The sequence below is a fragment of the Bos indicus x Bos taurus genome, chromosome 3 (genome assembly GCF_003369695.1).
Source record: "Bos indicus x Bos taurus breed Angus x Brahman F1 hybrid chromosome 3, Bos_hybrid_MaternalHap_v2.0, whole genome shotgun sequence".
Classification (NCBI taxonomy): domain Eukaryota; kingdom Metazoa; phylum Chordata; class Mammalia; order Artiodactyla; family Bovidae; genus Bos; species Bos indicus x Bos taurus.
In genome coordinates, this window is record NC_040078.1 from 102,242,747 (window position 1) to 102,269,497 (window position 26,751).

General features: G+C 55.3%; 2 protein-coding genes and 1 long non-coding RNA gene across 14 annotated transcripts in view; 1 reads left to right on the plus strand and 2 right to left on the minus strand.

Annotated features, from left to right (window-relative positions):
* Positions 1-1,758: 1,758 nt before the first annotated feature.
* ARTN (artemin) lies at positions 1,759-4,707 on the minus strand. 2 transcript variants are annotated; one of them, XM_027537523.1, is made up of 4 exons: positions 4,623-4,707; positions 3,184-3,310; positions 2,757-2,904; positions 1,759-2,675 (listed from the first exon to the last, which is right to left on the minus strand). In XM_027537523.1, exons 2-4 carry the CDS (start codon positions 3,241-3,243, stop codon positions 2,188-2,190), a joined length of 696 nt encoding a protein of 231 aa, XP_027393324.1. In that variant the 5' UTR covers positions 3,244-3,310; positions 4,623-4,707; the 3' UTR covers positions 1,759-2,187. The 2 variants fall into 2 exon arrangements, with proteins under 2 accessions (XP_027393324.1, XP_027393325.1); XM_027537524.1 differs by lacking the exon at positions 4,623-4,707 and having other exon boundaries at positions 2,757-2,901; positions 3,184-3,250.
* A 63-nt stretch (positions 4,708-4,770) lies between these two features.
* On the plus strand, positions 4,771-10,748 carry LOC113890007. Of its 2 annotated transcripts, XR_003510397.1 has the most exons (4): positions 4,771-4,980; positions 5,509-5,758; positions 8,874-9,007; positions 10,527-10,748. It is a non-coding gene; the product is annotated as an uncharacterized LOC113890007 (long non-coding RNA). The 2 variants fall into 2 exon arrangements; XR_003510396.1 differs by lacking the exon at positions 4,771-4,980 and having other exon boundaries at positions 5,487-5,758.
* Positions 7,631-26,751, minus strand: part of ST3GAL3 (ST3 beta-galactoside alpha-2,3-sialyltransferase 3) — a 213,882-nt gene continuing 194,761 nt past the window's right edge. For 6 of the 10 annotated variants that reach the window (XM_027537518.1, XM_027537514.1, XM_027537515.1 and 3 more), the window contains 4 exons: positions 14,310-14,456; positions 13,987-14,133; positions 11,785-11,881; positions 7,631-8,669 (listed from right to left, as the gene is read on the minus strand). In XM_027537518.1, coding sequence (XP_027393319.1) covers positions 8,599-8,669; positions 11,785-11,881; positions 13,987-14,133; positions 14,310-14,456 — 462 coding nt within the window. In that variant the 3' untranslated portion in view covers positions 7,631-8,598. The remainder of the gene's footprint in view (positions 8,670-11,784; positions 11,882-13,986; positions 14,134-14,309; positions 14,457-26,751) is intronic. The other 4 variants (XM_027537519.1, XM_027537521.1, XM_027537520.1 and 1 more) reach the window with 1 other exon arrangement.

Below are 26,751 nucleotides of genomic sequence, written 5' to 3' on the forward strand. Positions count from 1 at the left end.
TCCTTGGTCTCAGTGACTCTGAAATTCACAGGACCTTCTTCTTCACCCCCAGAGAAGGGAATGGCAACCCACTCCAGAGTTCTTGCCTGAAGAATTCCATGGACAGAGGAGCCTGGTGGGCTACAGTCCACGGGGTTGCAAAGAGTCAGACAGTTGAGTGACTAACACTTCCACTTCTTCCTCTTCACCCCCAGCCAGGACCAGGCACGGCCTTCGTGAGATGTCTCCAAGCTGCCATTTTCTTTGGTTGGAGGTGGGGGTTGGTGACTGAAGATCCTGAATCAGTTTGGAAGCAGGGAGAGGGGCCAAGCAGGTGTTTGAGGGCAGCATGAGACACTAGAGTTTTGGGGGCACCTAGAACTGAGGCAGTGAAAACAGAAGAATGGAAACACGACTCCTTTCGCCTCTTTGACTCGGATGCACACAGCCTTCAAAGAGCTCTTGCCAGCTCCTCACTCCAGCCTGGGAGAAGGGGGCATCTGTGCCAAAGCAGGCAGGCATTGAGGCAGTTGGGAAGGAATTTTGGTTAATGGTGTCAAATGCCTGAGGGATCCCAGCCTCAGTCTGCCTCGCTCTTACAGAGTCTCGTGCACCCCTGGCGGCAGCTACTGCCTTTGTGCTAACAGCTGCCCAGTCAACCTCCAGTACAGACCTGCCTCCTCAGCTCCAGACCAGCACCCCCACTGCCTCCTGACCACCCCTCGCATGTCCCACGGCTCCACAGACGCATCATGCATCCAAATACGTGTCCTGATCTTAATTTCAAAGGAAAAAAAAATCATATAGGACAAATTCATAGGGCCCGGGAAACAAGGGTTCACAGGACATACTCAAGCTCAGAGGCATTGTGCTGACTTTTGTGTTATGACTTGGGGACAGTGTGGAGGGACAGGGTCAGCATTTAACCTCTCCTTCTTTCCTTCCAGATGAGGGTGTGTATCTCTCAGCTTCTGGTCCTTTTTCATGCTGTTGGCCAAATTGAATTTAAATAATTGTTTATGGAAATTATTTTTTTATTGTCTGTCTCTCCTGGTTTAAGCTTAATAGCAGAGATCATGGGGTCACTTCTGTAGCCCTGCTGTCTGCATAGCATCTGACATAAAATAGGTACTTCATAAATATTTGTTGAATGAATGAATGAATATCCTTGTTCATTACCCAGGATGCAGGTCCCTGTAGATACCCTCAGTCTTTTCCTGCTTTCTTATCTCCATGATGATTTGTGCTTCATCCCCCCCAAACCAGCCTCCCACTGCACCCTCTTCCCCATCCTCAGGCTTTTCAGCTGCTGTCTTGACGTGGGCTGCTTCACAGAGTGTGGTAGTGAGCTCCCCATGCTGGGCTATCTGCAAGCACAGGCAGTATATGCACCTGTCAGGCTGTCCTGAAGGGCAGGACTCTGATCAGTGACAGTGAGGTGGTGCAATCTTTACCATCTAACAAGCCCCCAGCATGCCTGAGGTCTCAAGGCAATGGCTTTCTCCCCAGGCTCCAAGTGCTGGGGACTGTGCAGGGGGTTGTGAATTGGCCTGCTGGGACTAGCGATCACATCTTTGCCACCTCCTCTGCCTGTGTTCCATGCCCCTCAGGTCCCAGAGCTTCTGGGTGAGAGCAAGCAGTCCCAGGCCAGGCCTGTGATTGCTGAGTGAGCCCGAAGTTGTGAGCAGGATGGTCAGGGTGGGATCTCCATCCAGTTGCTTCTACCCATCCCCCATCCAGCCACCATAGCCCAGGAAAGGATCTGACAAACCACAGAAGTAAATAAATAACTTAGACGTAATAAATAGGGGTCCAGCTCCCACCAGAGAGTCCACGGCCCGCTCCAGCACAGGCACTTCGGCAACGAATTATAACACGTCTCCAAATCTGTCCCCCCAGGCCCGGGCTTAGGTTGAGACCTCACACTGCTGGGTTCTCTAGAGGAGTCCTGGGTTCCTGGCCAGGGCAGTGACAGAGTCTGTGAGCAGTGGGTGCTCGGCTCTCCACAGCTGAGGTCTCTGGTGTCTGCGGGCTTGAGGCCGGCAGGGTGGGAGCCCTGGGGCCACCGGGCAGTCGTGCCTCCATCTCCGCAGGGCTGATGTCCATCACTCACACGGCCGAAGCCTCCATCTCCGGCCGAGCCCCCAGTGATCCCAGGCAGTTAGATCCACGGGTCAGGGTCTGTCCGCACGCCCTCGGAGCGAGCCCTCAGCCCAGACAGCCGCAGGCAGTGGCCGAGAGGCGGTCCACGGTTCTCCAGGTGCTGTTGACGTCCATGAACGAAACGGCCTCGTAGCTCGTGGGTCGGCAGCAGGGCTGGCTGACAGGCCGTGAGCCCGGGGGCGGCTTCAGGGCCCCGGCGTGCAGCAGGTTGGCCAGGCTGAGGTCGTGCGGGGAGCGCGCGCGGCGGCAGGAGCCGCTGCAGAAGCGGAAGCGCACCAGCTCGTCGGAGCGGTGGCCCAGGCCGAGCGCGCGCACCGGCACGAGCTGCGAGCGCAGGCGGCAACCCCGCGCCCCCGCGGCCCGCGCGCGGCTTCCCCGGCTCTCTCGGCCGGCCCGGCCCCCTGCCCGCGCCGCGCGGGCCCCGCGAGGGGGTGCGGGCGAGGGCGAGGGCGCTGGCGGCGGGGGCGCGGGCCGGGGCGGCGGGGGCGACGGGCGCCGGGCTCTTCCGCCGCATAGACGGGCCGCGCGGCCCCCTAGAACGAGATGCAGTTACGCTCGGGTCCCCTGCCAGCCCGCCCCGCCACGCGCCCTCGCCCTCTTGCCCTCTCACCTACCGGGCAGGGGGCCCGCGGGGGACGCCGGGGCGGGCGTGGGGCCTTCTCGGGGGACCGGGCTGCGGGGCGCGGGGCCCAGGGAGGCCTCACCCTCGGCGACGCTGCTCAGCAGGGCCAGAGCGGCCAGGGTGGGCCATAGCGCAGGCTGCTAGAAGAGACGATGGGGAGCCTCAGGGGGGAAGAGGACAGCTTGGTAGGGTCTGGAAGGGGCTGGGGCCCGACAGGATTGGAGGATAATGGGCCAGCAGCCCCAGGGAGCGGGGAGAAAGGATCTCTGGAGGGCACTGACCTTGCTCCCTCCTTCTGGCCCCTCCCTGACTATTTCCCCACCCACTTCTGATACCTGCACCCCGGAGCCATGCTCTCCCTCCCAGGTCAAGCCACCTTTCCTCAATACCCGGTAGAAGGCTCTGGGAGAACCACTCACCTGCCGCCTAGGCCCAGCCCGGAGGGGCAGCACAGAAAGGCCTCCACGTCCAGGCTCCATCTCTGTCAACACCAGGAGCTCCCATCAGCTGTAGCCGACCTGTTCCCCCACCCTCCTCTTGAGGCAGCTTGGAACATGGAGAGATGAGTTATCCTCAGAGCAGGTCATCCCTCTACTTCAGCTTCTCCAGGTGAGGGACAAGGGGCTTGGGCAGCTGGGCTCAACCCAAGAGAAGTGGCTGCATCGAGAACCTAACTATGTGGTGGTGCTTTGCACCTGTTTCCTTTCAGATCTCATAACTCCATGAGGTAAATAGTATGTATCATCCCCGTTTTCCAGACCAGCAAACAAGGCTGAGAGAAGCTCAGCAGTTATCTAAAGTCACAAGGGTAGACCCACAAGCTGTGCGGGGAAGGGAACTTCCTGCTCTGTGCTGCAGGGCTGGAGAAGGGAGCAGCTGGACACCCTGACCTCACAGAGAGCCTGCTGTCCATACTGCAGAGGAGGAAGTTGTGGCCTGGAGAAGAATTAGGGTGCTTGCGGGTTGCCCCGAGTTATTGGATGATAGTGAGGTCCAGGCTTCAGCCTGTGCTGCCCACCCAAGTGCTGCTGCAGCTTGTTCCTCTGTGATTTCTGTCTGGATGCAGAGCCGCCTGACCACAGAAGTCTCTCCTGACTACAGACATCCTTCAAGAGTCAGCAGGTGGTAGAGGCTGAGGAGCCCTCTAGGAACAAGGGAGGGGGTCTGGGCCATGGCTCTCTATGGCCACCAGGGGGCAGCATCTGTCAAGCCTGTGGACTCAACGGTGGGTGGGCTTTCCCCCTACCCTCAGCCAGACTCAGGCCCCAGCAACTCCCAGGAGTTGCTTCCTACACCAGCCTGGTCTCTGAGAGCTGAGCCACCGTGAGAGCTGGTCCAGGACTGTCCGCCTGCAAGCTCCCTCTGGATCTGGCAGCCTGGCCCTGCTCCTAGAAGTTTCCCCTATGAACCATCCTTCATGAACCCAGTCGGCCTTTCAGAGTCCCACCAATATTTATGAGCCCGCACTGCCTGGCACTCCCAAACACCTCTCTGGAGCCCTGGAGCCTTCATGGGCCCTCACTAGCTGTCCTGCTCGTGGGTCCCAGCTGTCACTTCCTACCTCACTCCCAGCGCACAGAATGCCACGTGCCTGAGGGCCAGGTCTCCCTGGAGAGGCCCTCCAGCGCCACATGTGCTCTCCTAGCAGAATTTGGGCCTGAGGAGCCAGGGTAGTGACTTGTTCTCACTGATGGAAGGAAAGCCTAGCAAGGTAGGGTTAAAGGCCCCTGCAGTAGGGGGAGCACAGGAGCAGGTCTCTTGCGGGCAGTTTAGGCCCTCCCACTCCCTCGGTGCCATCTGGGGCCACCTGGTCCTCCAGCCCTTGTCTGGCCGCCCCATCTACCAGCCCGATACTCACCAGGGGGGTTCTGTGTCCTGTTCTTCTAGGCACCTTTCCTGGAACCAGAGCCGGGCTTTCCCCTGCAGCCCAGAAACTTCATGCCCAGGGCTGTGCACCTGGCCGTGCCTCTCTTAGCCAAAAGCGAGGTCTTGGCAGCCAGTCTGAGCCCTGTAGCGGCAGTAGGAGCCTCGCATTACCGCGGCGGGCCGGCAGGGCTAGGCAGGGCTAGCATAGTCCGACAAGCAACTAGAGGGACTGAGGGGGGCTGGGAGGGGCGGAGAGCTGCACAGCGGGCCCAGGAGAGGGAGAATGTGAGAAAGGAGTGGAAGGGGAAAACCCTGGCCGCTCCCCCCTAGCCCCCGGGCTGGAACGAGAGGTGGGCGAAACAGGTCGGCTTACCGCGAGTGCAGGGCTCTGGGTCCGGGACACAGCGAGAGCTGGGACCCGAGGGACCTGCTGCTGGCGGAGCCCGTGGGCCGTGTCTGGGGGCAGAGCCCAACTCCATCCCTCAGCAGCCTCATGCCCGCCGCCGTCCGGTGTCAAATTCCAGCCCTGGCGTCACCGGATCCTGGGGTGGGGCCCAAGCGCTCCCCCACCCCGCCCTACCTTTCAGGGCTCACCTGGCCGCTCCACCCTCTGGAATTCGGTCCCCCTCGCTCCACTAAGGTCCCCCGAGGTAGCGGGGGAGGAGACACTGGGGAGGGCCCCAGGTCGGTGCAGAGGCGCAGACACTGGGTGTTCAGAGTTTGGAGACACTTGGAGTAGGGAGTTGGGAGGCCGGGCAGAGGGCGGGAGCGGGAGGGGATGGGCCTTGGGCCACTGGCGTTTGGGCTCCTGTCGTCGTGGCTGGCCACTCTGTGCTAGCTGCTCTCTCTGATCCACCACTAGTTTCTTCTCTCAACAGACTCATCGCACTCCTTAAGTTCGCAAGGCACCGAGCTGGGGCTTTCAAGGTCCGACCCGGCTCTAGCGGCCCCAGCCCCTCCGCTAGACCCACCACTTCACCTCCGCTGCCGCCTGGGGCTTGGAATACAGACACACCTGCAAACACCGCTGCTCAGCCCGGCACAGCGAGGGCAGCGTGGTAGGAGGGGGTGCCAGGGGCTGAAGAAGAGGAGGGTCCCGGAGGAGGAAGGTTTGCATCGAAGGTTGAGGTAGGAGCTGGAGGGTCGTATTTAAGATGCCTAATTATGGCAGTTTGGCTGGTGGGATCGAGGTTGGGTGAGTAAGTAACAGGGGTAGAAGTAAAGAAAGGCCAGATGCTGTATGTCCTTATAGGCAGTTTGGACTTTATTCTGGGGACCACCGAACTTGTTTCAGGCAGGAGAATGGTGTGATCAAACGTGCGTTTCTGTGGCTAACTCTGGCTGAAGTGAGGATGGTTTGGAGGTATGTCAGGAGGCTTCTGGGGGAAGAGAGGAATCTGAAGCTGAATTGTGGGGAGAGTGTGGGGCTTCAGGGGCTCTTTCAGGGCTGCACCTTTTTGAAAACTCAGTTGGTGCCAGATTGGATGGGGTGGGGCAGTGGGACAGTCTGCCTTTGGTCTGGGTGACCAGGTGTAGGGGATTCATTCTCGCTGGGGCTCCTGGAGCAGAGGCAGGCTGTGGACAGGAGCTTGTGAGTTCAGTGTCGATCGTGCTGAGCTGAAGGGACCCGTGGATTATCCTAGTGGAAATGTTCAGGAAGTGACTGAATTTGTAGCCTGGAGAAAGTGAAGTGAGCTGGGCTGGAGATAGCAGTTTGGGAACTGTTGACCAACCGACCATTGGAAGCCGTGGGTGGGGATGAAAGTGCTCAGGGGACGCGCGTTTGGACCAGCTGTACTCTGGCTGTGTGTCAGAACCATCTGTGGATCTTTTAAAACTACCCAGATCTGGGCCCACCCCCAGACCTGAATCAGACGGGGCATGCGCAGTTTCCACATCTGCACAGGTGATTCTGGTGTGTGCAGGTGGAGAGCCACGCCTTTGGGGAGAGCAGTTCATGTGCAGCGGTGGGGACTAGAAGCCTGACTGTCCCCAGGCAGAGAGCAGCTCTGCTCGCCCCCGGCCAGCTGCCCAGTTGGGCAGGGGCTTCTTCCCCAGGGCTTTATGGTCACGGCTGCAGCTTGCTGGCATGCAGCCTATGCCTTGTACAACCGCAGGGGGCGCCATTCATGTAGCACACAAGTTCGCATTGGAGTTTGCATCAGAGTGGCCTTGTCTCCAGCAGAATGGAGGGAAGTTTCTGGGTCTCCCTGTCCCTCAGTCAGGGCTTCGCTTTCTCCTCCACCCAGGAGGTTTCTGTCTGAGGACAAAGTGCCACAGTATAGGGGCATGTGGGGAGTCCGGAAGGGGATGGCACTTGGATTGGGATGTCAGGTGAGAGGTGAGGGGCCAGCCTGCCCCACCTGCTGCCACGCGGCAACTCTGGCAGGAAACTCACACCCAGGCCTGTGGCCTCAGGGGCAGGCTTGTGGCCGGCCTGCCAAGCGGGGGAAGGGACAGAGCAGATTCCAGGGCTCTGGGGGTGGGATGTCCTTTCCACTTGCCAGGGGTTCCTGAGGCTAGGCCCTGCCTTCCTGTTCTGTGCAGGAAGAGGGTGCTGAGAGGAGACTGTGTGCTAGGGGGAGGGTGGGGCTGCCAGGAGTGGGTGAGGTCAGTGGGCTGCTCTGTGTTGGGTACTTGGCAGTGCCACTTTCTTGTGCCTGCAGGAATCTCTGTCCCTGCAGAGCTCGGGCTGTGATGACCCAGCGGTGCTGTCCTAAGTGCTGTGGCCTTCAGTCCCTTGCCCTCTAGCTCCCTTAGGGGGGTACCAGTGTAGATTCCAGGGCATGTCCTGATGCCCCTGGTTTGCCTCTCAAGGCAAAGGGGGTGCAGGACTGCTGGGAGACAGGGGAGGCTCCAGAAGGCCCCTAGGTGACCATGCAGGTCCTGCAGCTGGGAGAGGTGGAAAGAAGGCTGGAGACATGGCCCTTGGGTTTAGGGTGGCTGCTGAAGCCCTGGGTTCCTGTTTCTTCCGGGAAAGTCAGAGAAAGCGAGAGGAGGCAGGCTCAGGGAAGAGCTTTATTGCTTCCATGATGGCTTCCCAGCAGGCCTCCCGCAGCCTGGGTGAAGTCCTGGTGCCTCACTTCCCTCTGGTCCAGGCTAAAGGCAGAACCCGAGGGCCTGGCAGTCTCGTTGCTGAAACCCAGAAGAGTTGCCGGGTAGGCTGCTCCAGGCCTGCAGCACTGTCCTGGGGGTCGGTTGCAGCTGGGGTGGGGGTGGCGGCAGTTCCCATCAGGCTGGGCCAGGCCATGCCTCCGGAACTCTGAAGTTCTTTCCGCTCAAACCCAGGGGCGTCTTGTTGGCTTAAAGGATGGCTCCAAGTTTCCCCTGTGAGGCAGCTGGGTGGGAATATCCCCTCTGTTCCCCAAGAAAGGCCAAACACTGTCATGAACTGGAGGGGGTTGGCCTGAGATCCCGCCCACCTCCCCTCGGCCACGGAGCAGGGCACAGGCTAGTCCTGGCACCCCCACTCTATGGGGAGCCTGTTGGGACCATTGCCTGAGGGGCCCTTTAGTGGGTCTCTTTCTGCACGGCCAGTGGACCAAACGTGACATCTCCAACCTGATTAAAAAATAAATTATCCCCCCCCCCAGATTCACAAAGTGATAATACACCGAACACTGATTGGAGAAATGATTCTGGCAGCAGCTTTGCTGCCTAGCGTCCGCTTCCTGCATGCTGGGCCTGCTGGGCACAACCAGTGGCCTCCTGGCCTTCTGGCTTCAAGGGCCCAGGCTGAGCTGAAGGCCGAGTGCTGGGCTCTGAGGCTGGCCTCTGAGCAGACGTAGCTCTGGCTGCCCTGCCAGGGCCTCGCCACCCCTGGGGCCACGTGGCACGGTCCTTCTCCCGGTCTGAAGGCTCCCGCGCCTCTCAAGCAGAGCCAGGCTGAGGCCAGTGAAGTGGGCAGGGGGTGGTGGCTGGACCTCTGTGGCGGTGTGCTGGGTGCACCTCAGATACCACTGGTGAGGTCAGTGATGACACGCGCTTTCACCAGTTTCCGCAGAAATTCTTTCTCTCGCTGAATGTTGTGTGTCCAGGACTGAAAGGGAAGACGGAGTGGCAGTCAGTTGGACAGCCCAAGTGGCTGCAGGGATGGAGCCCTGCTAGAATGCTGCAGGCTCCCAGGGTTCTGTGCCCTCTTCTGAGACCACCACCCTCCGCCACTCCAGAAGCGCTGTGGCTCACCCTCCTCCTTTCTCAGGACCTGGAGAAAATAACCTTCTAACTCGTTTCCCTCATTCAGGAAGACTGTGCCTCTTAATTTCTTCCAAGCCTTAGAGATGGAGGCTTTCCAACCACGTTCCCATTCCTTCAACCCCTCCTTGCCCGGCGGCTTCTCCGGGCCCTTAGGCCCTCGGCACCCCAAGGTCAAGCCATGTGAGTCATTAGGTCTGGCCCAAGCCTGGGGGGTGGGCCCTGCTGGAAAGTGAACCACGTGGGGTGGCTTAGTCATTCTCTGACCTGACGCAATCCACTTTCCAGGCCTAGGGGCAGCTGATGAAATCCTGCCTCTTAGATTAGAGGAGCCGGAGGAGGGGGGTGGGGGTAGAGGCTCATTTTATTGTTACTGTGGAAATTGGAGGGAAGATGCTACCTTCCAGGGTTTTCCTAGGGAAGACTGCACCCAGGCTCAGGTTCTTTCCTTTCCCCAGTGCCAGGAAGCTGTGATGACTAAGTCTCTCAAAGAATGAAACAGGATTGAATGAATAAAGGAATGATGAAAGCCAATGGCTTTATCACAGTCTGGACACAGCTGACTGCTCTGTTGCATCCAACGGCATGCGGCTCACCCTAGGATGTTCACAGCCACTGTTTATTGGCGTGAAGAATTTATAGCTCTTGTCTGGTCCTTGTCTGTTCCAAGCAACCTCCTCCAACCTGCCAGATCTTTTCAGTTTGAAACTTGGGCAAAAATCCCCTATATTCCTCTTCTCTGAACACCCCCTTCAACTTCCTGTGCTAACCACGAACCTGGCTAAGGACAGCGTCCCCTAGACATGCTTTTTCTCCCCTCACATCCACACTCCACGGTGCTTGGAGGTGGCAGAGTCTTCCTCGTTTGTTGCCGCATCTACACAACTGTCCCTGTGGCCTCCCTCGGACCTCTGGCTCCTCTGGCTCCTGGCATTATTCTCAGCTGTCGGCAAACCACCCTCCTTGGTGCAGACCCCTGGGAGATTCACCCTTATTCCTTGAAGATCTATTTTTTTAAATTTACTTATTTATTTATTTGACTGCACCAGGTCTTAATTTTTTTGATCTTTATTTCGGCATGCGAGATATTTAATCGCAGCCTGTGAACGCTTAGTGGCAGCATGTGGGATCTAGTTCCCTCACCGGGGATGGAACCTGACCCCCTTCACTGGGAGCACGGAGTCTTAGCCCCTGGACCACCAGGAAGGTCCCTTTCTTGAAGATTCAAACTTCTACATATATGTGTTGAATGAAATTAGATTTTCCAGGTAAGAAAATGAAGGCATGGAGGAACGGCAGGGCCAGGATCCAAGCAAGCATAGAGACCCGCACAGCTCTTTACTTCCCCCACGCCTGCATCACTCCCCAAGAAGTAACCAGTCTGATGGGTCCGTTTCAAGAATATCTACTGGGAGTCTCTGAGGGTTGAAAGGTCAGCAGAGGACTGGATATCTGACGATACTCAGGAATTATTGTTGAGACCTCCCTGGTGGTCTAGTGGCTAAGATTCTGTGCTCCCAACGCAGGAACTAGATCCCACGTGCCACAACTAAGAGTTCACACGCAGCATATAAAACCCAGCACAACCAAACAAGCAAACCGATACTACAAGGCAATAGGGCGTTTTTAAAAAAGGAAGTATTGTTAAAATTCCAGGTGTGATAATCGTGTAATATTAAAAAAAGTCATCCTTATCTTTTAGAGAAAGTTGCTGAAATGTTCATGGCTGGAATGGTATGACGCCTGAGATCTGTGTCCCAGGAACCAGCGGGGAGGGGAGGCTTGAGAGGAAGAGCAGATTGAACAACACTGGCGTGTGTTGATTCCTGGGGGCGGGAGGCGACACTGCGTGGGAGTTCATTAGTCTCTCCTCTACTGTGAATATGTTTGACAAGTTCATAATAAAAGAGTGAACAAAACCGTCTGCCAGGGTGCCTCTCTCTTGGACCAGGCAATGCCCTTTCCCTGGGGATCTTTTCTCCACCCCTCCCCCGTGCACACAGCACAGAGGCTCACAGCACTCTCCACAGGCCGGGGCAGGACTCTGGGACCCTCACCAGGACCCCTGACTCTGGATGCAGAAGGGCCGTCCTTCTCCCAACTCCCAACTTTATCTCTGTGCTCCCAAGGTTCTGCCCTGACCTTCGCACTTCCTCCTCTGACGTCTCCCTGAGACATCTCATCCATGCCTCCCTTGTGCTCACTGCTCACAAACCTCCATTTTCAGCCCAGATTTCCCTGTTGTGGGAGACTGCTGTGCGAGCCCACTTCACCCTCTGGCCACTGCTTAGTCCCCTTCCTCTTCCCTCCTCCAGGCTTCCCCAGAGAGTGTTCAGTGGGAGCCGCACTCACTGTTCAGCCACTGCACTCTGGCTCCGAAGTCCCTGCTCCTTTGAAACTGTGCTCAGCACAGCCCTCAAGGGCCCCCTAACTGGTACCTCCAATGGCCGCGTCTCAGCACCTCTCCTAGGACTTCCGTGCCACACTGGTGCCCTGTGCTGGTGATTGTAGGCACACCCTCCTTGGGTCTCCAGGATCCCGCATCTTCTGACCCTTCTCTACTCTCTCTCCTCCTTTATGAATGCCTCTGACATCCCTCAGCATCCCCCCCGCATTCAGCCCTTGCCTCACTGTCTTCACATCTCACATGTTCCCACTGGGCCTGGAAAATGGGCTGTGAAGCAGTGGTGGGGCCAGGGTGCTGAATGGTTCCCTTGCCCACTGAAGACACCCCGAGGGACAGCAGGGATCCTACACCCAGGCACCAGCATTTCAGGGACTCCTCTAGGATGCTGAGAGGCAATAGTAATAAGTAGGTGTAAAAACATTACCATTAATAATAATGGCAAACATGTGCGGGCACTTACTATGGCCAGGCCTTCTTTACACATTATCACACTGACTCTTTCCCAAACCTCTCATTACCCCATGTATTGATAAGGAAAGGAAGGTATACAGACAGGCTGTGAACCCAGGCCATCTGATTTCTTCGCCAGCACTGCTCAGCACTCCCATGGAGGTGGTGCAGCAGATGCCACGAGTCGGAGCCAGATGGTTCTGCAGGATAATGAAGGGGGTGGGGGTAAGACAACTGAGAGACACAGCAGGTGGAAGAGGGAACAGCCTCCACCAGTGCTTCAGGGAAGGCGGGTCCTTCCACCTCATTCCGAATGGAGGCCCTCTCCAGGCCTTGCTGATTTAAAATCCTAACCAGTTCTTGCCCCTGTCTTCCTGTCATCACTGAACAGTTCCGGTGAATTTTCATCTCTTGCCTAGACTGCTGAGACAGCATCCCAACTAGCTTCTGTTCCTGCCTGGACCCCTCTGTCATGTTGGAGCCACAGTGACCCTACTATGCACTCATCCACAGCTGAAAACTGGTCCACAGCTCCCTCCTGCCTTCAGAGCAAAGTCCACTCTCCTTCCTATGGCAGAGAAAGCCCTTCCTGATCCAGCTACTGCCTCTCACCCTCTCCCGAAAGCCATTACATAAAGTTTACATAAAAGGAATGTGTAAGAGACCCAGTAAAGGAGTAAACAGAAGCAGGAGGCACATAAAAGCAGTGAGAGCAATTTGGGGCGGGTGCTGGCAGGGGACGAGGCAGCAAGAAGGTACGTGAAGAGAGGTAGAGATGGAGAGACAGGGTCTCTCCACGGGGTCCTGGTGAACAGGAGGCAGGGCTGGAGCACCGCTGAGGGGTAAGACAGGTCGGGGGCTCTCCTGGACCCAGGAGGAGCTTACTACTCCTGAACCACATTCCAGTAAATAGGAGGCCCAGCTGATAGGTTGTTTCCCAAGAGATTCTCAAGTCTCTCTTATATCCTTGAAATAACTCACAACCACTCAAGGCCACCTGAATAAAGCCCCAAAGCCTAAAACAATATAGATGGGAACAGAGCCCTGGATGGGGGTGTGAATCTGCTGGGCAATGTGCGGAGTGAGAAGAAGGTTGTCTAGGGTAGAGCCCTAGTTAATGCTGACTCTTAGGGGTAGACTGAAATCCAGGACAAGGAGGAAGAGAATGAGAGAGCGTGGTGAGGGAACAGGAGGGGCACTGAGATGCCGGACTCAGAGGCTGAGCAGGAGAGCATTTCAGAGGAAGCACCGGTCAACACAGAAGGCGCTGCCAAGTGACCAGGAAGGACAAGACTGACACGTGTCCTTTGGACTTGGCGGCCTTGAGTCACTGGTGACCTTGGTGGGAGTCCTCTTAGGTGAAGGGGGAAGCTGGGCTGCGAGGGGCGAAGGGCTGAGTGGGAATAAGAGGGGCAGAGCCTGCCCGGCAACAGCAGTTTTCCTCCTTCCTCTGCATGGAGGAGGAGAGGGCGGGAGCTTTGGGGAGCATAAGACCTGAACAGTTCAGTGGGTTGGAGGCGGCCTGTAAGAGACTGCTGAGCAGGAACGAGGGCTGATGAGCTGTGAGTCTGCATGGACAAGAGGTTTCCTCTAACAACCCTCGCCACCCAGAGGCAGGAGTAGAGAAGCTGCTCAAAGCACAAGCCGCAGATGCCCAGGGTCCAGTCAGGGAGCAGCAGAAGGCGAGGGGAAGAAGAAAAGGGTGTTCGGGTTTTCCACAGGGGCTCTTGCTATGAAGGGAGAGGGGCCAGGAGAGACTGGCTGACTGGGAGAATTTCACATACTCATCACCTGGGAAGCAACTCTGGATGCTAAAGAGCTTCAGTGCCCTGCCACGGGGAAGGGTGGAGGAGGCACTGGGGCATCCTGAGACTGAGAGGCAATGTCTGCAGGTTGTTGAGGGGGCGAGGCAGTTCTCTGGGGGGATGGAGGAACTGAAGTAGGGAGGATGGCCCTGAGCTTGCACCCAGATGGGCACGTGACGACCAGGGAGCAGCAAGGAGGAGGCAGGGGCTGGACCAGGACAAGGGGCAGGCGGAGGGGGCGGCGGGCAGAGGGGAAGCTCAAAGAGGAGACTGGGAGAGGGACATGCAGGATGCTGTGGTCAGAGACATGGTGGTCCAGGACACCTGGTGGCCCAGCTTAGCTGAGGCTGGGGCAGGGCCTCCCAGGGGCCTCCGAGCAGCCAGACCCGCCACTGGCTCATCCCTTGACCATTCATTTGTGCACACACAGTCTCTCCTTGGTGCTGGCACTGCCCCCTCCCTCGACCAGCCCAGGGACTACCCCACGCCCAGCCCCGCACCTCTCTGATGGCTGCCATGCGCACGGCCTCATAGTAGTGCAGGGGGGCATTGGGTGTGCTCATGTCGTAGCCGAAGCCTGCAACTGCCACCTCGTCACAGCCGTGTAGTGCCATGGTCACTGCCACACTGCCGAGGGTCGGGATGTTCTGGAAAGCGAGGGAAGGTGGGCAGAGTGAGGCTGAGACCCTCAGTGAAGCTCCCCTGAGCTGAGCTCCGCTCGTGAGAACTGAGCCCTCTGTTCCCACCCTGTCCCCCATCCTTCCTTGCCAAGGCACCTCTGGCCAAGTCCCCTCCTCCCCCTCCCAGGGTCCAGATGTCTCACCCCGCGGCCCATGAGACCGTTGTTGAAAGGCAATCCGATGAGGGTGAAGGCAGCTTCCTGGATGAAATATGGGTTGAGGATGCGAATCTCGGGGGGTTCCTTGGGCACCCGAGTAGCCACAGATTTCCAGAAGCCATCCGAGGCACTCTGTAGACACAGCACAAGTGGGCATGAGCAGGCACACAGCTTATGACGGGCCCGGGTCGGGTGGTGGGGACCCAAAGTGTGTACAGGCAAGTGAGAAACCAGGTGGGGGGCATGAGGTGTGTACAGGGAGCCTGGGGCTTGGAGAATAAACAGGCTGGAGCGGAGGACTCGGTGTGCGCTGGGGACGCAGGATGTGGGGCAGAGACAAGGAGACCACGTGAGCTGCAGGGAGGGCCCGGGGCTGTGCTGCTCTGGCCGGGGGCCTCTCAGGCCAAAAGGAAAAGCCAGCGGCCCAGCAATACCCCTCCCCTTTGCCGCTACGGAGGGGCCCAGGAGGAGCCTGCCCTCTCTCTCCTATCTGCTCTGCTGGGCTCGCCTCCTTTCCCTTCTGCTGAATTTCCTCGCTCTCTCAGTCAACTGTTCTAAAGTGAACCTGAAAAATAAAGACAGAACGTGAGCTGGTACGGCACAGCAGAACAACACTCCAACCCCCGTTCTGCCACTGATGCAGTTGGGTCACTTTGGGCAAGTGACAACCTCTCTGAGCTTCAGTTTCTTTATCCGCCAAATGGGATGATTCTTCCCTCAGGGGTCGCAGTACTGGACTGGAAAGGTGGCAGCTCTGGACCCTGACACCCTGGGGTCCACTCCAGGGCCACACATTGCTCTCCTTCTTCCTCCCTCCCTTCCTCTAGTTCCCAGCCCTGCCTTTCCGTTCAGTATACAAGCCCTCCCTGGTCTAGTCCCTCGAGTAGATTGCTTCAGCCATTCTTTCGTGATCACCTTCAACTCCCTGCCTTTTGCCACTCTATTGTCCTAGCCCGGGGGAACCACGAACTTGGATCAACCCATTCATCCATCTTTCCCGCCCTTATAACCAGGCTCCCGAGTACTGCTAGAGAAGGTCACAAACCAACCCTGCAGCCTGGAGGCACGTCCCCTGGACTATGCAGGGACTATGTCCCTCTGTTGTTGGACACCTCAGCTATTTCTGGTCCCCCTGGATCTGCTCCTCCCGTGTTCCCCAAGCTCTGCTGTCCATCCAATCATCCAAATCAGAAACCTGGGCATCGATTTTCTACATCCCTCTTCATCTCTCCAGCCTGTTCTGTCCTATTGGTCATCTGGCTCTTTTGACTCTATTTTCTATAGGATCCCACAGATCCATCCTTTCCTCCCATGCCCACTGCTACCACCTAAAGTCCAGGTCTCACCGTCTTTCAAATGGATTATCATAAGGAGGCCATTTAGAGTGTCTGTTTTATTGACCACTAACCCTCCAGAGCCCAGCAGAAGGACTAGGATGTAAATGGTACACAGTAATTGTTGAGTTACATTCATTTCCTCAACAAACATGTAATGAGTGCCCAGAATGGGCCATCTTTGCCTCCCAAACCGCTTTCCACTCTCTGCTAGAATGATCTTTCTATATACAAACTGGATCACATCACCACTGCCCCACTAGAGGTCTGAGTTTTTCAGCCAGTAACCCCGCCTGCTGCTCCAGTTTCCATTTCTGCCCACCTGAAGTCCCCGCCTGCTGATTCACACCTTCACGCTTCCGCTGCTGCTTCTGTCTATAACGGCCTGCCCACCTCCATCCACCTGATCCACCTCACTTGTTTCTTGAGACTCACGTCTCCTCTCTCCTTATGCCTTTTCTGAACGCCTTCATCTCAAGGTAGAAATGGTCTCTCACCTTTGGGAGGTGAGAAAACATGGAGTTAAGATCTGCTGTGGTTTGGAAGTTTGTTCCCCTCTCCTCATTCGTTTGCCTAACACCTAAGGTGGTGGTTAGGAGGTGGGCCTCTGGGAGGTGATTAGGTCAAGGGTAGAGGCCTCAAGAATCGGTTCAGTGCCCTTACAAAAGCGGTCCAGGAGAGATCTCCTGCTCCTTATGAGGACACCACGATCTATGAACCAGGAACCATCTCTGAATCCGGAAGCCCTGACCAAACACCAAGTCTGCCAGCACCATGATCCTGGACTTCCAGCCTCCTGAACTGTGAGAAACAAATGTCTGTTGTTTATAAGCCGCCCAGTTAGTGGTATTTTGTTATAGCAACACGAACTGACGAAGACAGAAGAATCCTGGGCCTGGATCCAAACTTGGCTCTGGTCCCTCAGCTGCGTGGAGGCCTTGGGCAAGAAACTTACCATTTCTTTATGGATAAACTAGGGATTCTAAGGGTATTTATCTTATGTTGCGTGAATTCAATGAGATAATTCAGGCTGAGTGCCCAGCTCACAGTTGCTGCTCAGCTGCTATCAACACCAACATCAGCCCCAGGGCAGGGGCTCATGATCTGATTCATTTCTGTGGCCCAGCATCGACCTCAAGTGTGACAGGGGACGTGAACTCCATCCCCGCTCCTCCACCGCCCTCTGTACCTCTTCAGGCTCGTCTCCTGTGGCCTTCAATGGACTGTCTGCTCCAGCCACCCCCTCCCGTGTCCCCTACCTCTGTGGCAACGCCACTGTCTTGGGCAAATTCTATCTGTCCTCCAAGTGTCAGCACAATGGATCAGCCCTGGGGGCAAACTTCTCTGGGTCTCAGCTCTAAACAGATGAGAGAGCAGACCCCAGGCCGTCTTCCTCCTATGTCTGCCTCTGTGTCCAGGAGAAGTATATGTGTGTAAGCGGGTAAAGGTCAGGACAAGACCCAGCAAGAAAGGGGAAGGTGGAGAAGTGGCCAAGTTATTGTGCAAAACTGGGGAGAAGCCCCTCCGTGTGCTGAAGGAATGGCGGGTACCAGCCTGTGCCGAGCCAAGCACAGCCCCCATCCCTTCCCCAGAGCCAGGCAGGCCCCAGCATCGTCCCCCACCCCCACAGCCCCAGGTTCCTGCCCACACCTGCCCACACACACCCAAAGAGGAGGAAGCCCAGGGGCTGCTCAGGAGGGGTGGGGAGGGCAGGGACGGCACAGCTGGGGGCGTGGAGGCTACAGGCCGGTGTTCGCAGATATTATTTATGTCTCTACAACTTTCACCACTTCACAGGTGTGGGACCCAAGATGAAGCGATGTGCTCAAAGTCACGTAAGTGGCTGGGGCAGGATGCAAACCCGAGTGTTGTGATGCCAGGATAAGTGTTCCTCCTGCCACACCATTCCTTAGCATCACTGCTGCGCCCACTTCAGGAGGAAGGGGGCCTAGAAACAGGATGAACAGGGCCTCTCTTGGACCCACCCTGCTGGGAGCTCTGAGGGGAGTCGGGGTCGCTGTGCTTGGTGTCACGCACTCCATCTCACAGAGGGGACTGAGGCTCAGAGAAGCGCCCGGGGGCACACAGCTGGGGAGAATCTGAGTTGGATTCAGCTCAAGAGCCTGGGTCTTTCCGTGACCCGAGATTCCCTCTTGGAGACATCTCTTGGCTGTTCCCATGTGCTAAAGGGTTCCATATGGAACCAGTGTGTGAAATGGCAGGTAATCAACTTAGGATCTCAAGCCCCCTTTGAGAATCTGCCAAGAGCTCCAGGGTGGAGAGGGAAGGGAGGCTTCTGTGTCTCTTCCCACCTTTACTGTTTTCCAGGAGGAGCAATGACTGCTGGGACCGCTTGGATTCCAGGACACGTGCGTCACATTTGTCATACACGACTCAGACTGCACAACAACTGGAGTTGCCTTTAGTGGCAGGAGATGCAAAGTCACAGGCACACCTGCAGCTCCTTGGGACGTGGCGGGTGGGGGTGGGGGTGGAGGCAGGAACAAGCCCTGTGCTTGGGTCTCAAGTCCCAGAGAGCCCGCATCAGGGCGCTGGGACCCGGCACCGCTGTTTTATTTTCCCCACCTGTCACTGTCCTGGTGCAGCACCTCCTCAGGAATGCCAGGAAAAGGAGAAACAGCCAAGACCAGGATCTGGCTGGGGCATCGCCACCGTGTCCCCCCGGCAGACACATACTAAGTAAACACAACTACAGCCCATTTCCTCAAATAAAAGCTGCAGCTTCCCTCCTCAGAAGTCATACACAGGCACACACGCAACACGCCGCACACCACTGCCGAAGGGCACGGGGTCCCTGAAGGCAAGGGGGTTTGATGACCTGAGACTGAGAATCTCTGCGTGGGGTGGGAAGAGAGGAAAGCCCTGTAGACACCAAGACTGAAGGGGTCGGTGGAGCAGAGGAGCCTGCCGAGACTGAGAACCAAGGGTAAGAGAGACGAGGAGGTGGGGAGAGTGTGATGCCCTGGGGGACCTCGGGCCCTGGAGTTGGGAAAACCCACGTCCACACCCAGACTCCACATGTGTGCAACCGGGGTGTGTCCTGGGATCTCTGCAGGTCTCCAGGTCCTCGTGCATAATGGGGATGTCAAGAGCACGTCTTTGACAGTCATGAAGATGAAGTGAGGTGCTGTGCGTTTTACAGCGTCTGGCACCACGTCTGGCGCGTGACAAGCACTCAATAAATCTTGTCTGTTATGGTTCTGAATTAGTGTCACAGAAGCCGAGAGTGAGGCAGAGGGTGTGGCTGGCAATGCTAGAGGCCACAGACGGGCCAGTTCATGGACTCATATCAAGCGGGGACCAGCTTCGCCCCTGGGTTCCTTGCAGGAGGGCACTGGGTGCTGGAGGCCTTCCTCCCGCTGGGTAACCCTGCCAGGCCTGCCCCCAGCACACAGCCCTGTTCAGAAGGCCTGTCCAAACACCCCAAGGCTTCTCACATCTCATTTACCCGACCCACAGGACACAACACAGAGGCCTATAAAGCTGGCCTATGATGCTGGCCTGGAATGGTCAAAGCTCTCTTGCAAGGCCACCTGTGAGCCGAATGCTGGGTTGAATCCCTCTTCCAGGAATGTCCCTGCCTTACTCAAAGTCTGGACCCGGCTCATGTGTGTGGAGCCACCGTTCTCCTGTTGATGCAACTTGCTCTGCTCTTGCCAGAGCAGCCAGGAGCACCGGAGGAGAGCATCTGGGAAGAAGTTCTGGTCCAGCCGGGCTCTGCCGTGTTTGCCGGCGCCCCTGCATGCTGCTTCTCCTACAGCCTCTTCCTTCTTCCTGCTCCTCCGTCGGGAGGCGAGCAGTCTGCCTGCCAAGATGAGAGGTCTTGGATGGAGGGCCTGACCACAGGCTGGCTTTCTGCAGCTAGGAGCAGGGCAGGTGTGCTCACTCCCGCCTCGGGCTGCCACCCCCTGAGGACAGGTCACCAGCTCACTGGGATCACTCCCAGGAGCCACCAGGCCTCCCTGCCTCCATCATGCCTGCCTTCAGTTCCACACAAATCTGCTCTTGACCCTCTCAAGGCTAAAATCTTCAGAGGGTTTCCACTGCCCCACTGAGGCAGCTTGTCAGGATAATTCAGAGCACAGGTCTAGTCTTTTTTTTCCTTACTTAAAAGGAGTTTATAACCCAGGACTATCTACAAATATCTCAATATACAGTATGATTATTATGATATGCACACTTAGTCTCTCAGTCGTGACCAACTCTTTGAGACCCTTTGGACTGTAGCCTACCACACTCCTCTGTCCACGGAATTCTCCAGGCAAGAATACAGGAGTGGGTTGCCACTTCCTCTTCCAAGGGCTGACCCAAGGATCAGACTCGTGTCTCCCACAGCTCCTACACTGCGGGCGGATTGTTTACCACTGAACCATTGGGGCTTCCACCCACTATGATGCGAGAACGATCCCAAAAGAGGTTGAAAACATTTGCCATACTTATTTATACACACACACACACACACACACACACACACACATACATCTAGTCAAGGCTATGGTTTTTCCAGTGGTCATGTATGGATGTGACAGTTGGACTGTGAAGAAAGCTGAGCGCCGAAGAATTGATGCTTTTGAACTGTGGTGCTGGAGAAGACTCTTGAGAGTCCCTTGGACTGCAAGGAGATCCAACCAGTCCATTCTAAAGGAAATCAGTCCTGGGTGTTCATTGGAAGGAATGATGCTAAAGCTGAAACTCCAGTACTTTGGCCACCTCATGCGAAGAGCTGACTCATTTGAAAAGACCCTGATGCTGGGAGGGATTGGGGGCAGGAGGGGAAGGGGACGACAGAGGATGAGATGGCTGGATGGCATCACTGACTCGATGGACATGAGTCTGGGTGAACTCTGGGAGTTGGTGATGGACAGGGAGGCCTGGCGTGCTGCAATTCATGGGGTCGCAAAGAGTTGGACACGACTGAGTGACTGAACTGAACTGAACTGATACATACAAGACATATCTCCCAGATATTCACATGTATACAACTTAAGATGGGAGGAAGAGCAGGAATACTATAGAAACTACAAGTAAAATGAAGTAGAGCTTGAAAGAGGGCTATTCACAGGCGTACAAATTCTTTCAGAACTAACAATTAACCTGGATCAACCAATCAACAAATACAGAAGTCTCTGTTATGTATAAACCATTTAATTTTTTGTACAAATATAATATTTCAGGTGACAACCCTCAAAATATTGATTACCATCCTACAAAAGAGACCTTTAAGAACATCTGGTCTGGTCCCCTCCTATAGAAACCAAGGCCCTGAGAGGTTTGTTTTCTGACCCAATCCATTTCCCCTGAGGGTTCCAGCCACCACCATTCCTCCCCAACAACTCAGATTTGAATCCTCACTCACCCTTGACCTCTCACTCTCCCCAACCAAGCAGCACCGGGTCTGTGGCTCCTGCACAGATCCACCCACAACTGCCTCCTTCCTTCCCTTGTCAGTCCACTCTGCCTGCGAAATGCCCTAATAATTCGGTAGGTCTGTTTTTGAATCCTAACCACTAACACTGTATTCCCTCGGAAAGTTCTTTACCCCTTCAAATTCTCATTACCATCATCTCCAAAATATGGGAAATAGGACTCAGTCCTTCTTCATCATGTTTCTGTGACTTGACAATGAAAAGCCACACACATAATACGCTTGGCACAAAGGCAGCTTGTTAGTTTCTGCTATTAATAGTCCACAGGATGAAGTCCCAGCTCCTTGATGTGACTTTGGCTAACAAGACCTTTCACCGTCTGGTCCCCTCTCCACCCAGGTCACCTCCAGCCACTGCCACCACATCCATGAAGGCTTATCCCTAAGATTTGTGAGACCAGGGACAAAATTACCAATGGATGTCCACACACCACATCTAAATTTTAGATTCTAAATATGTTACTAGTCAAGGTACCAAGCTGTTAAATAAAATGTATTCTACCCTCCTTTGAAAAACGACCTAGAAGGCCAGGTCTGAGTTGAGAATTCTGACTCCTGGAGACTGGTGCTGGCCTGGCGTGCAGGGGGAGCCTGACCCCACCTGCTCTCCCCTTCCCTTCTCACCCCAGTCCCATCTCACACCATGGGAAGTACTGTGCACACATGTGGGGACTGCCCAGTCTGCACACCCAAGTTCTACTCACAGCCTCTGCAAACATCGTCCTTGGACTTAGGAGTCTGCACAGGGAGATGTGTTCTACCCTCAAAAGCACAGAAGTGGACTTGGCACTGCTATGCTAAGAAATTCTGGGGTCTCCAGTACCGGGGAGGTGGGCCTGGGATGGGCATTTCCCTCCGGCCCTCAAGAGCAGCTCTGTAAGGCAAGGCCTGACCTTCTCAGAAGGTGATGCCACCTGCAGCGAGCACAGTGTGCCAGGGGTCCCGTGGCGCCTTACAGCTGTGCAACCGGATCCACACCGGGAAGCTTTCACTATCCCCATTGTGCAGAAGAGGAAAATGAAACTCAGAGGAGTGGGCGGAGGCAGAGGAAGAGGCTGGCTTTTGTTCCTTGTGCGGAATCCAGTGCTGTTCCAGTGACCCCCACACCAAAGGAGTGGGGGCAGGAGCAGCTGTGCAGGCTGGTCTAGGTGCCCGCAGCCTCTGCAGGGTCTTGGGCTACTCCTTTATCTGTCATCTGCTACTTGAACCGTACTTTTCACAATAAACTCCTTAGGTTATATTTGGGTTTGGCCATTATCAATAACGCTATAATAAAAACCTTTGTAGGCAGATTTTTCCTTCCCTTGGGTGATGGCTCCTGGTGCCAAGTGTCACTTCCTTTCCAAAAAGCTTGTCCCCATTTGCACTCTGACTAGTCGCCTTTGACAGCACCTGTCATTGCACTCTTGCCAGAATTATGCATTATAATTCAAACACATTCTCTGAAGATGTGATAGGTGATAAGTGGCATCCTGTTGCTTTTACATGAATTTTCTGCCAGGAAGGTTAAACAGATTGCTGCTGTTCACTAGTTATATCTCCTTCCGTGTGATCAGTTCAGTCTCCTGCCCCTTAACTGCTGGGGTCCTAATGGTTTCTTGTCTACTTTCATGATAATAACCATTTGTCATATTTCCTAAATAAACTTTTCAAAGTTTTGTGGTATCCAGTGCTTTTTGGCTGTTGTTTACATTTAAATGCTCGTGTATTATCAAATATGATTTTTCCTAGCACTTCTGTCCTTCGAAAATTCTCTTCCCGCTAGAGATGTGATTTCTATTTTACTTTCTTCAAAATTTCCTTTGGTTGTATTTTTATATTTTACTTTTTAGTCCATTTGGAATTTATTTTGATGCATGCTATGAGGACACGGTCAGAAACCTTTTTGAAGGCTATATTTGGAAAAAGCAATGAACAAAAAGAGGAGCCGGCTTGGGGCTGGCTGTATGATGCCGACAGACAACTGGACGGGGCAGAGGCGAAGGGCTGTTTAGTTTTCTTTCTTCCTTTTTTTTTTTTTTTATCAAGGAGAATGATCTTGGAACTGCAGAAAGAAGATCAAACATGGCTAAGAGGAGAGAGATTCCCAGAAGAGGTGAGAGGAGAACGCAACGGTCTGAATCTAAAAGAATGTTCTCTGGGGCCATGAGGAGGGAGGCAGCCCCACCAAGTCAGAAGACCTGGGTTGGAATCCTGCCTCTGCCACACGTTCCTGCCTCCCTCTGGGTTTCAGTTTCCACATTGATTTATTTGTTTAATGCATGCCAGCTCCGTCTCAAACACCTCTGGAGGTGATGGGCCTAGAGATAAATAGGACACTCCTTGCTCCCCAGGAGCTTAAACAAGCCGACAGGTAAGAAAGCCCTTACGTATAATAGGGTGTTGTGGGGGCTCAGAAGAGGAGCGTCTAATATCGCCTCGGGAAGATGTGGAGGTGTGAAACTGGGCATACACTTTGGTATGGCCAAAGGAATGCGCAGTCCAAGAAGAAGTGGCCGGGACAAGGAAGGGGTTGGAAGGCCCAGATCATGGAGGCTTATGCTGTGGGTTAATTTTGGGGGCCACACCGCATGGCATGCAGGATCTTAGTTCCCCAGCCAGGGACTGAACCCTCATCCCCTGCAGTGGAAGCATGGAGTCTTAACCACCAGACTGCCAGGGAAGTTCCTGGGGCTTTCATTTTTGAGGTGAGAAAATGAAAAAAAAAAAAAAAAAAAAGGCTGAACAAATTTATAAATGTGAGAGGAAGATCCATTAGAGAGGTAAGAAAAGAAAATCAACAAAAAAGGACAGTTCTTGAGAAGGTAGGGGGAGATGCATCCAGAGACGGCAGTCAGAGCTGGGTCTGTGTTCACCTCTACCTCTTAACTAGATGTGTGATCTTAGCAAGTAACTCATCCTCGCTATGCCTCAGTTTCCTAAACCCCGAGATGGGGGTCATAATAGCACCCATTTAACAGGGTCACAGTGAGAACTGAATGAAGGAATTCAAAGAAAGCTGGCAAATGGAAGAGCTTAGTGAGGGCCATGATGAGGATGATGGAAGGAGGAGGAGGAGGCAGACAACAGTAACAACGTTTGTGAGATGAGTCACCGAGAGGCCACGGATGACAGTGACGAGGAGCAGAGCAGGTGATGACGGGAGCCCCAACCCCTGAGCACCTTTCCTGGGGGTGAAGGAGCAAGGGGCAGGATGCGGGGTGGGGCAAGTGCAGGGAACCTTCCTGGTATAATAGAGGATAACAGATCTGTGAGAAAGAGCTGTGTCCACTGGAGATGGCTTCAGAGGAAATGGCTCCCAGGAGAGCTTGTCTAGAGGTCTGGAAAGGAGACCGCGGGGGTGAGGACCACCGAGTTGGCTCAGCAGAGGACTCGCTGAGCAGTAGGAGGCCACGGTGTCTACCTGCCTCACCACGCTTTTCAGGTGCCCTGCACTGAGTCTCCCCAGAGGCAAGGTGGTGTCCACACTGAGCTGCTGCTAGGCAGGGCCTGGCCAGAGGCTCTGTGCTCCTCAGGCCTGGACTAGGGCACCGGTGCAGGTGCAGATGGTTTGGGTTTGGGTGCCTGGTCCCACAAGGCCTCACACATGCGGGGACCTGGGGGCCGTTTGCCTTGTGGACTCCTGGGTTGCCAGCCCACCCTGCGGCCTTTCACCAGGAGCCCCATGTCTCTCCCTCTTCTAGGCCTGGCCTCTGAACCCTGCTTTTAGATCATTTCCTAGGTTAGGCCCTACAATCTAGACAAAGATTCCACTCCCTAGTGCAACTGGGCTCCTCCAGTAGTACCACCACCAGTTATGATAAATATCCATAATTGCCGCAGACAGAACATAATTGTCACACACCGTGCCAGGTGCTTCTGTATTTCATCTTATTTAACTTTTAAGCCCACCCTGAAGGATGGATAGTACTACTCTTGTTTTATAGATGAGAAGAGTCTCAGGGGCTTAGGTGATTTGCCTAAGGGAACCCAGCTCACAAGTGACAGGGTCTCAATTTAAACTCAAGTCTGTATGACTTCAAGGCCTAAGCTGCTTTCCCCTCTTCAACCACATTGTCTCTCAAATTCAGGGTCCAGTCCCCCTGTGCATGAATGTGGGGCCCTGGCTGGCCTCTCCGATCCCTCCTATCTCCCCCAAGGACTAAACAATAGCTGGAAGGTCAGGCCTGTGTTAAGGCTGTCCAGGGGCTAACCCCTAGCCAGTGTCCTCTCCTCTCCCCACTGCTGGGTGGGAACCACACCCACCAACTCAGCCCAGGTCTCAGGGCCTCTTGAATGGATGACCAGTCAGAGCTGCTCAGCAGTGAGGCCAGCTTTCTGGGTTGCCCAAGAACGAACGAAGAGGAGGAGGCCGCCAAGGGGACTGGGAAGCAGCTCCCGGGGCCTTGGGAGTGCTGGGTGACCAGTATCCTGGGGCGTGGTGGGGAGGCTGGCAGAGGCAGGGGACATAGCGTGGGATGCTCATATGTCCCGTCCAGTCCAGGTCCCAGAGTTCCATCCTCAGGACAATGGACAGGGCATCTCCAGCCTTCATCAAACACCAGGAGGAGGAAGCTCAGGGCACAGCACCTGCCACAGTGCTAGGACTCTAGTTTGGGGACAGTCTGTCCCATTAGACTGAGCGACTCTGCATTTCTAGCTCAGTGACAGCACCAAGAACGCCTGACCAATGAGTGACTGCGTGGAGGGGCAGAGCCAGATGTGCCTCCAGAATTCCACGAGAGCTGCTGGCTGCCCCGCTCCGTGGACCTACATACACCTGTGCCTCTGTGTCCCCAGTTCCTCCCTCCCTCCTGACCTCAGCTTCCCCACTCAGCGGCCCACGGGGGCGCCTCTGAGCTGCACTCAGCACACACGACCTGCTGGGAGCTCCTCTACCTGCTTGATGGCTTGGTCTCCCGAAATCTGAGAGATAAACGGCCTCAAAAGGTAACTTGTTTGGAGTTATTTGTGCTGCTGCTGCTAAGTCACTTCAGTCGTGTCCAACTCTGTGAGACCCCATAGACGGCAGCCCACCAGGCTCCCCCATCCCTGGGATTTCCCAGTTAAGAAGACTGGAGTGGGTTGCCATTTCCTTCTCCAATGCAGGAAAGTGAAAAGTGAAAGTGAAGTTGCTCAGTTGTGAGCCCATGGACTGCAGCCCACCAGGCTCCTCCATCCATGGGATTTTCCAGGCAAGAGTACTGGAGTGGGGTGCCATTGCCTTCTCCGTACCTGTGCAACCACCCAGTGAATCAGGAAATCAAGTAGCCACAAAGAGGCGTGCTCCTGTGTGGATGGAGAAAGCATGGCTAGCTCTAGCACAGGCTAGGTTTTGGGTTGTACAGTCTTCCTTTCTTACATCTTCCCCACTCTCATACCCCATCAGGACTCCTGGGAATTAGGAGGTTACAAAGGCACTGAGCCACAGCTGAAGCCTAAGACCTGTTCCAGCCTTGCCCAGCCAGGCCTTGGTTCTGGAACACAGAGCTGCCTCCTGCCAGAATTCTGCATGTGAGGTGCCAGACAGGTGCAGCGAGCACTCCAGTAGCCCAGGGGCTGCACGGTTAGAAACATCACTGCAGGAGCAGGTCAAATCTGCGGCCAGACACCAGACAGGGCGGGCCTGAGAAGCTGCCTCCCCACATTTACCAGGTCTCAGCTGCCA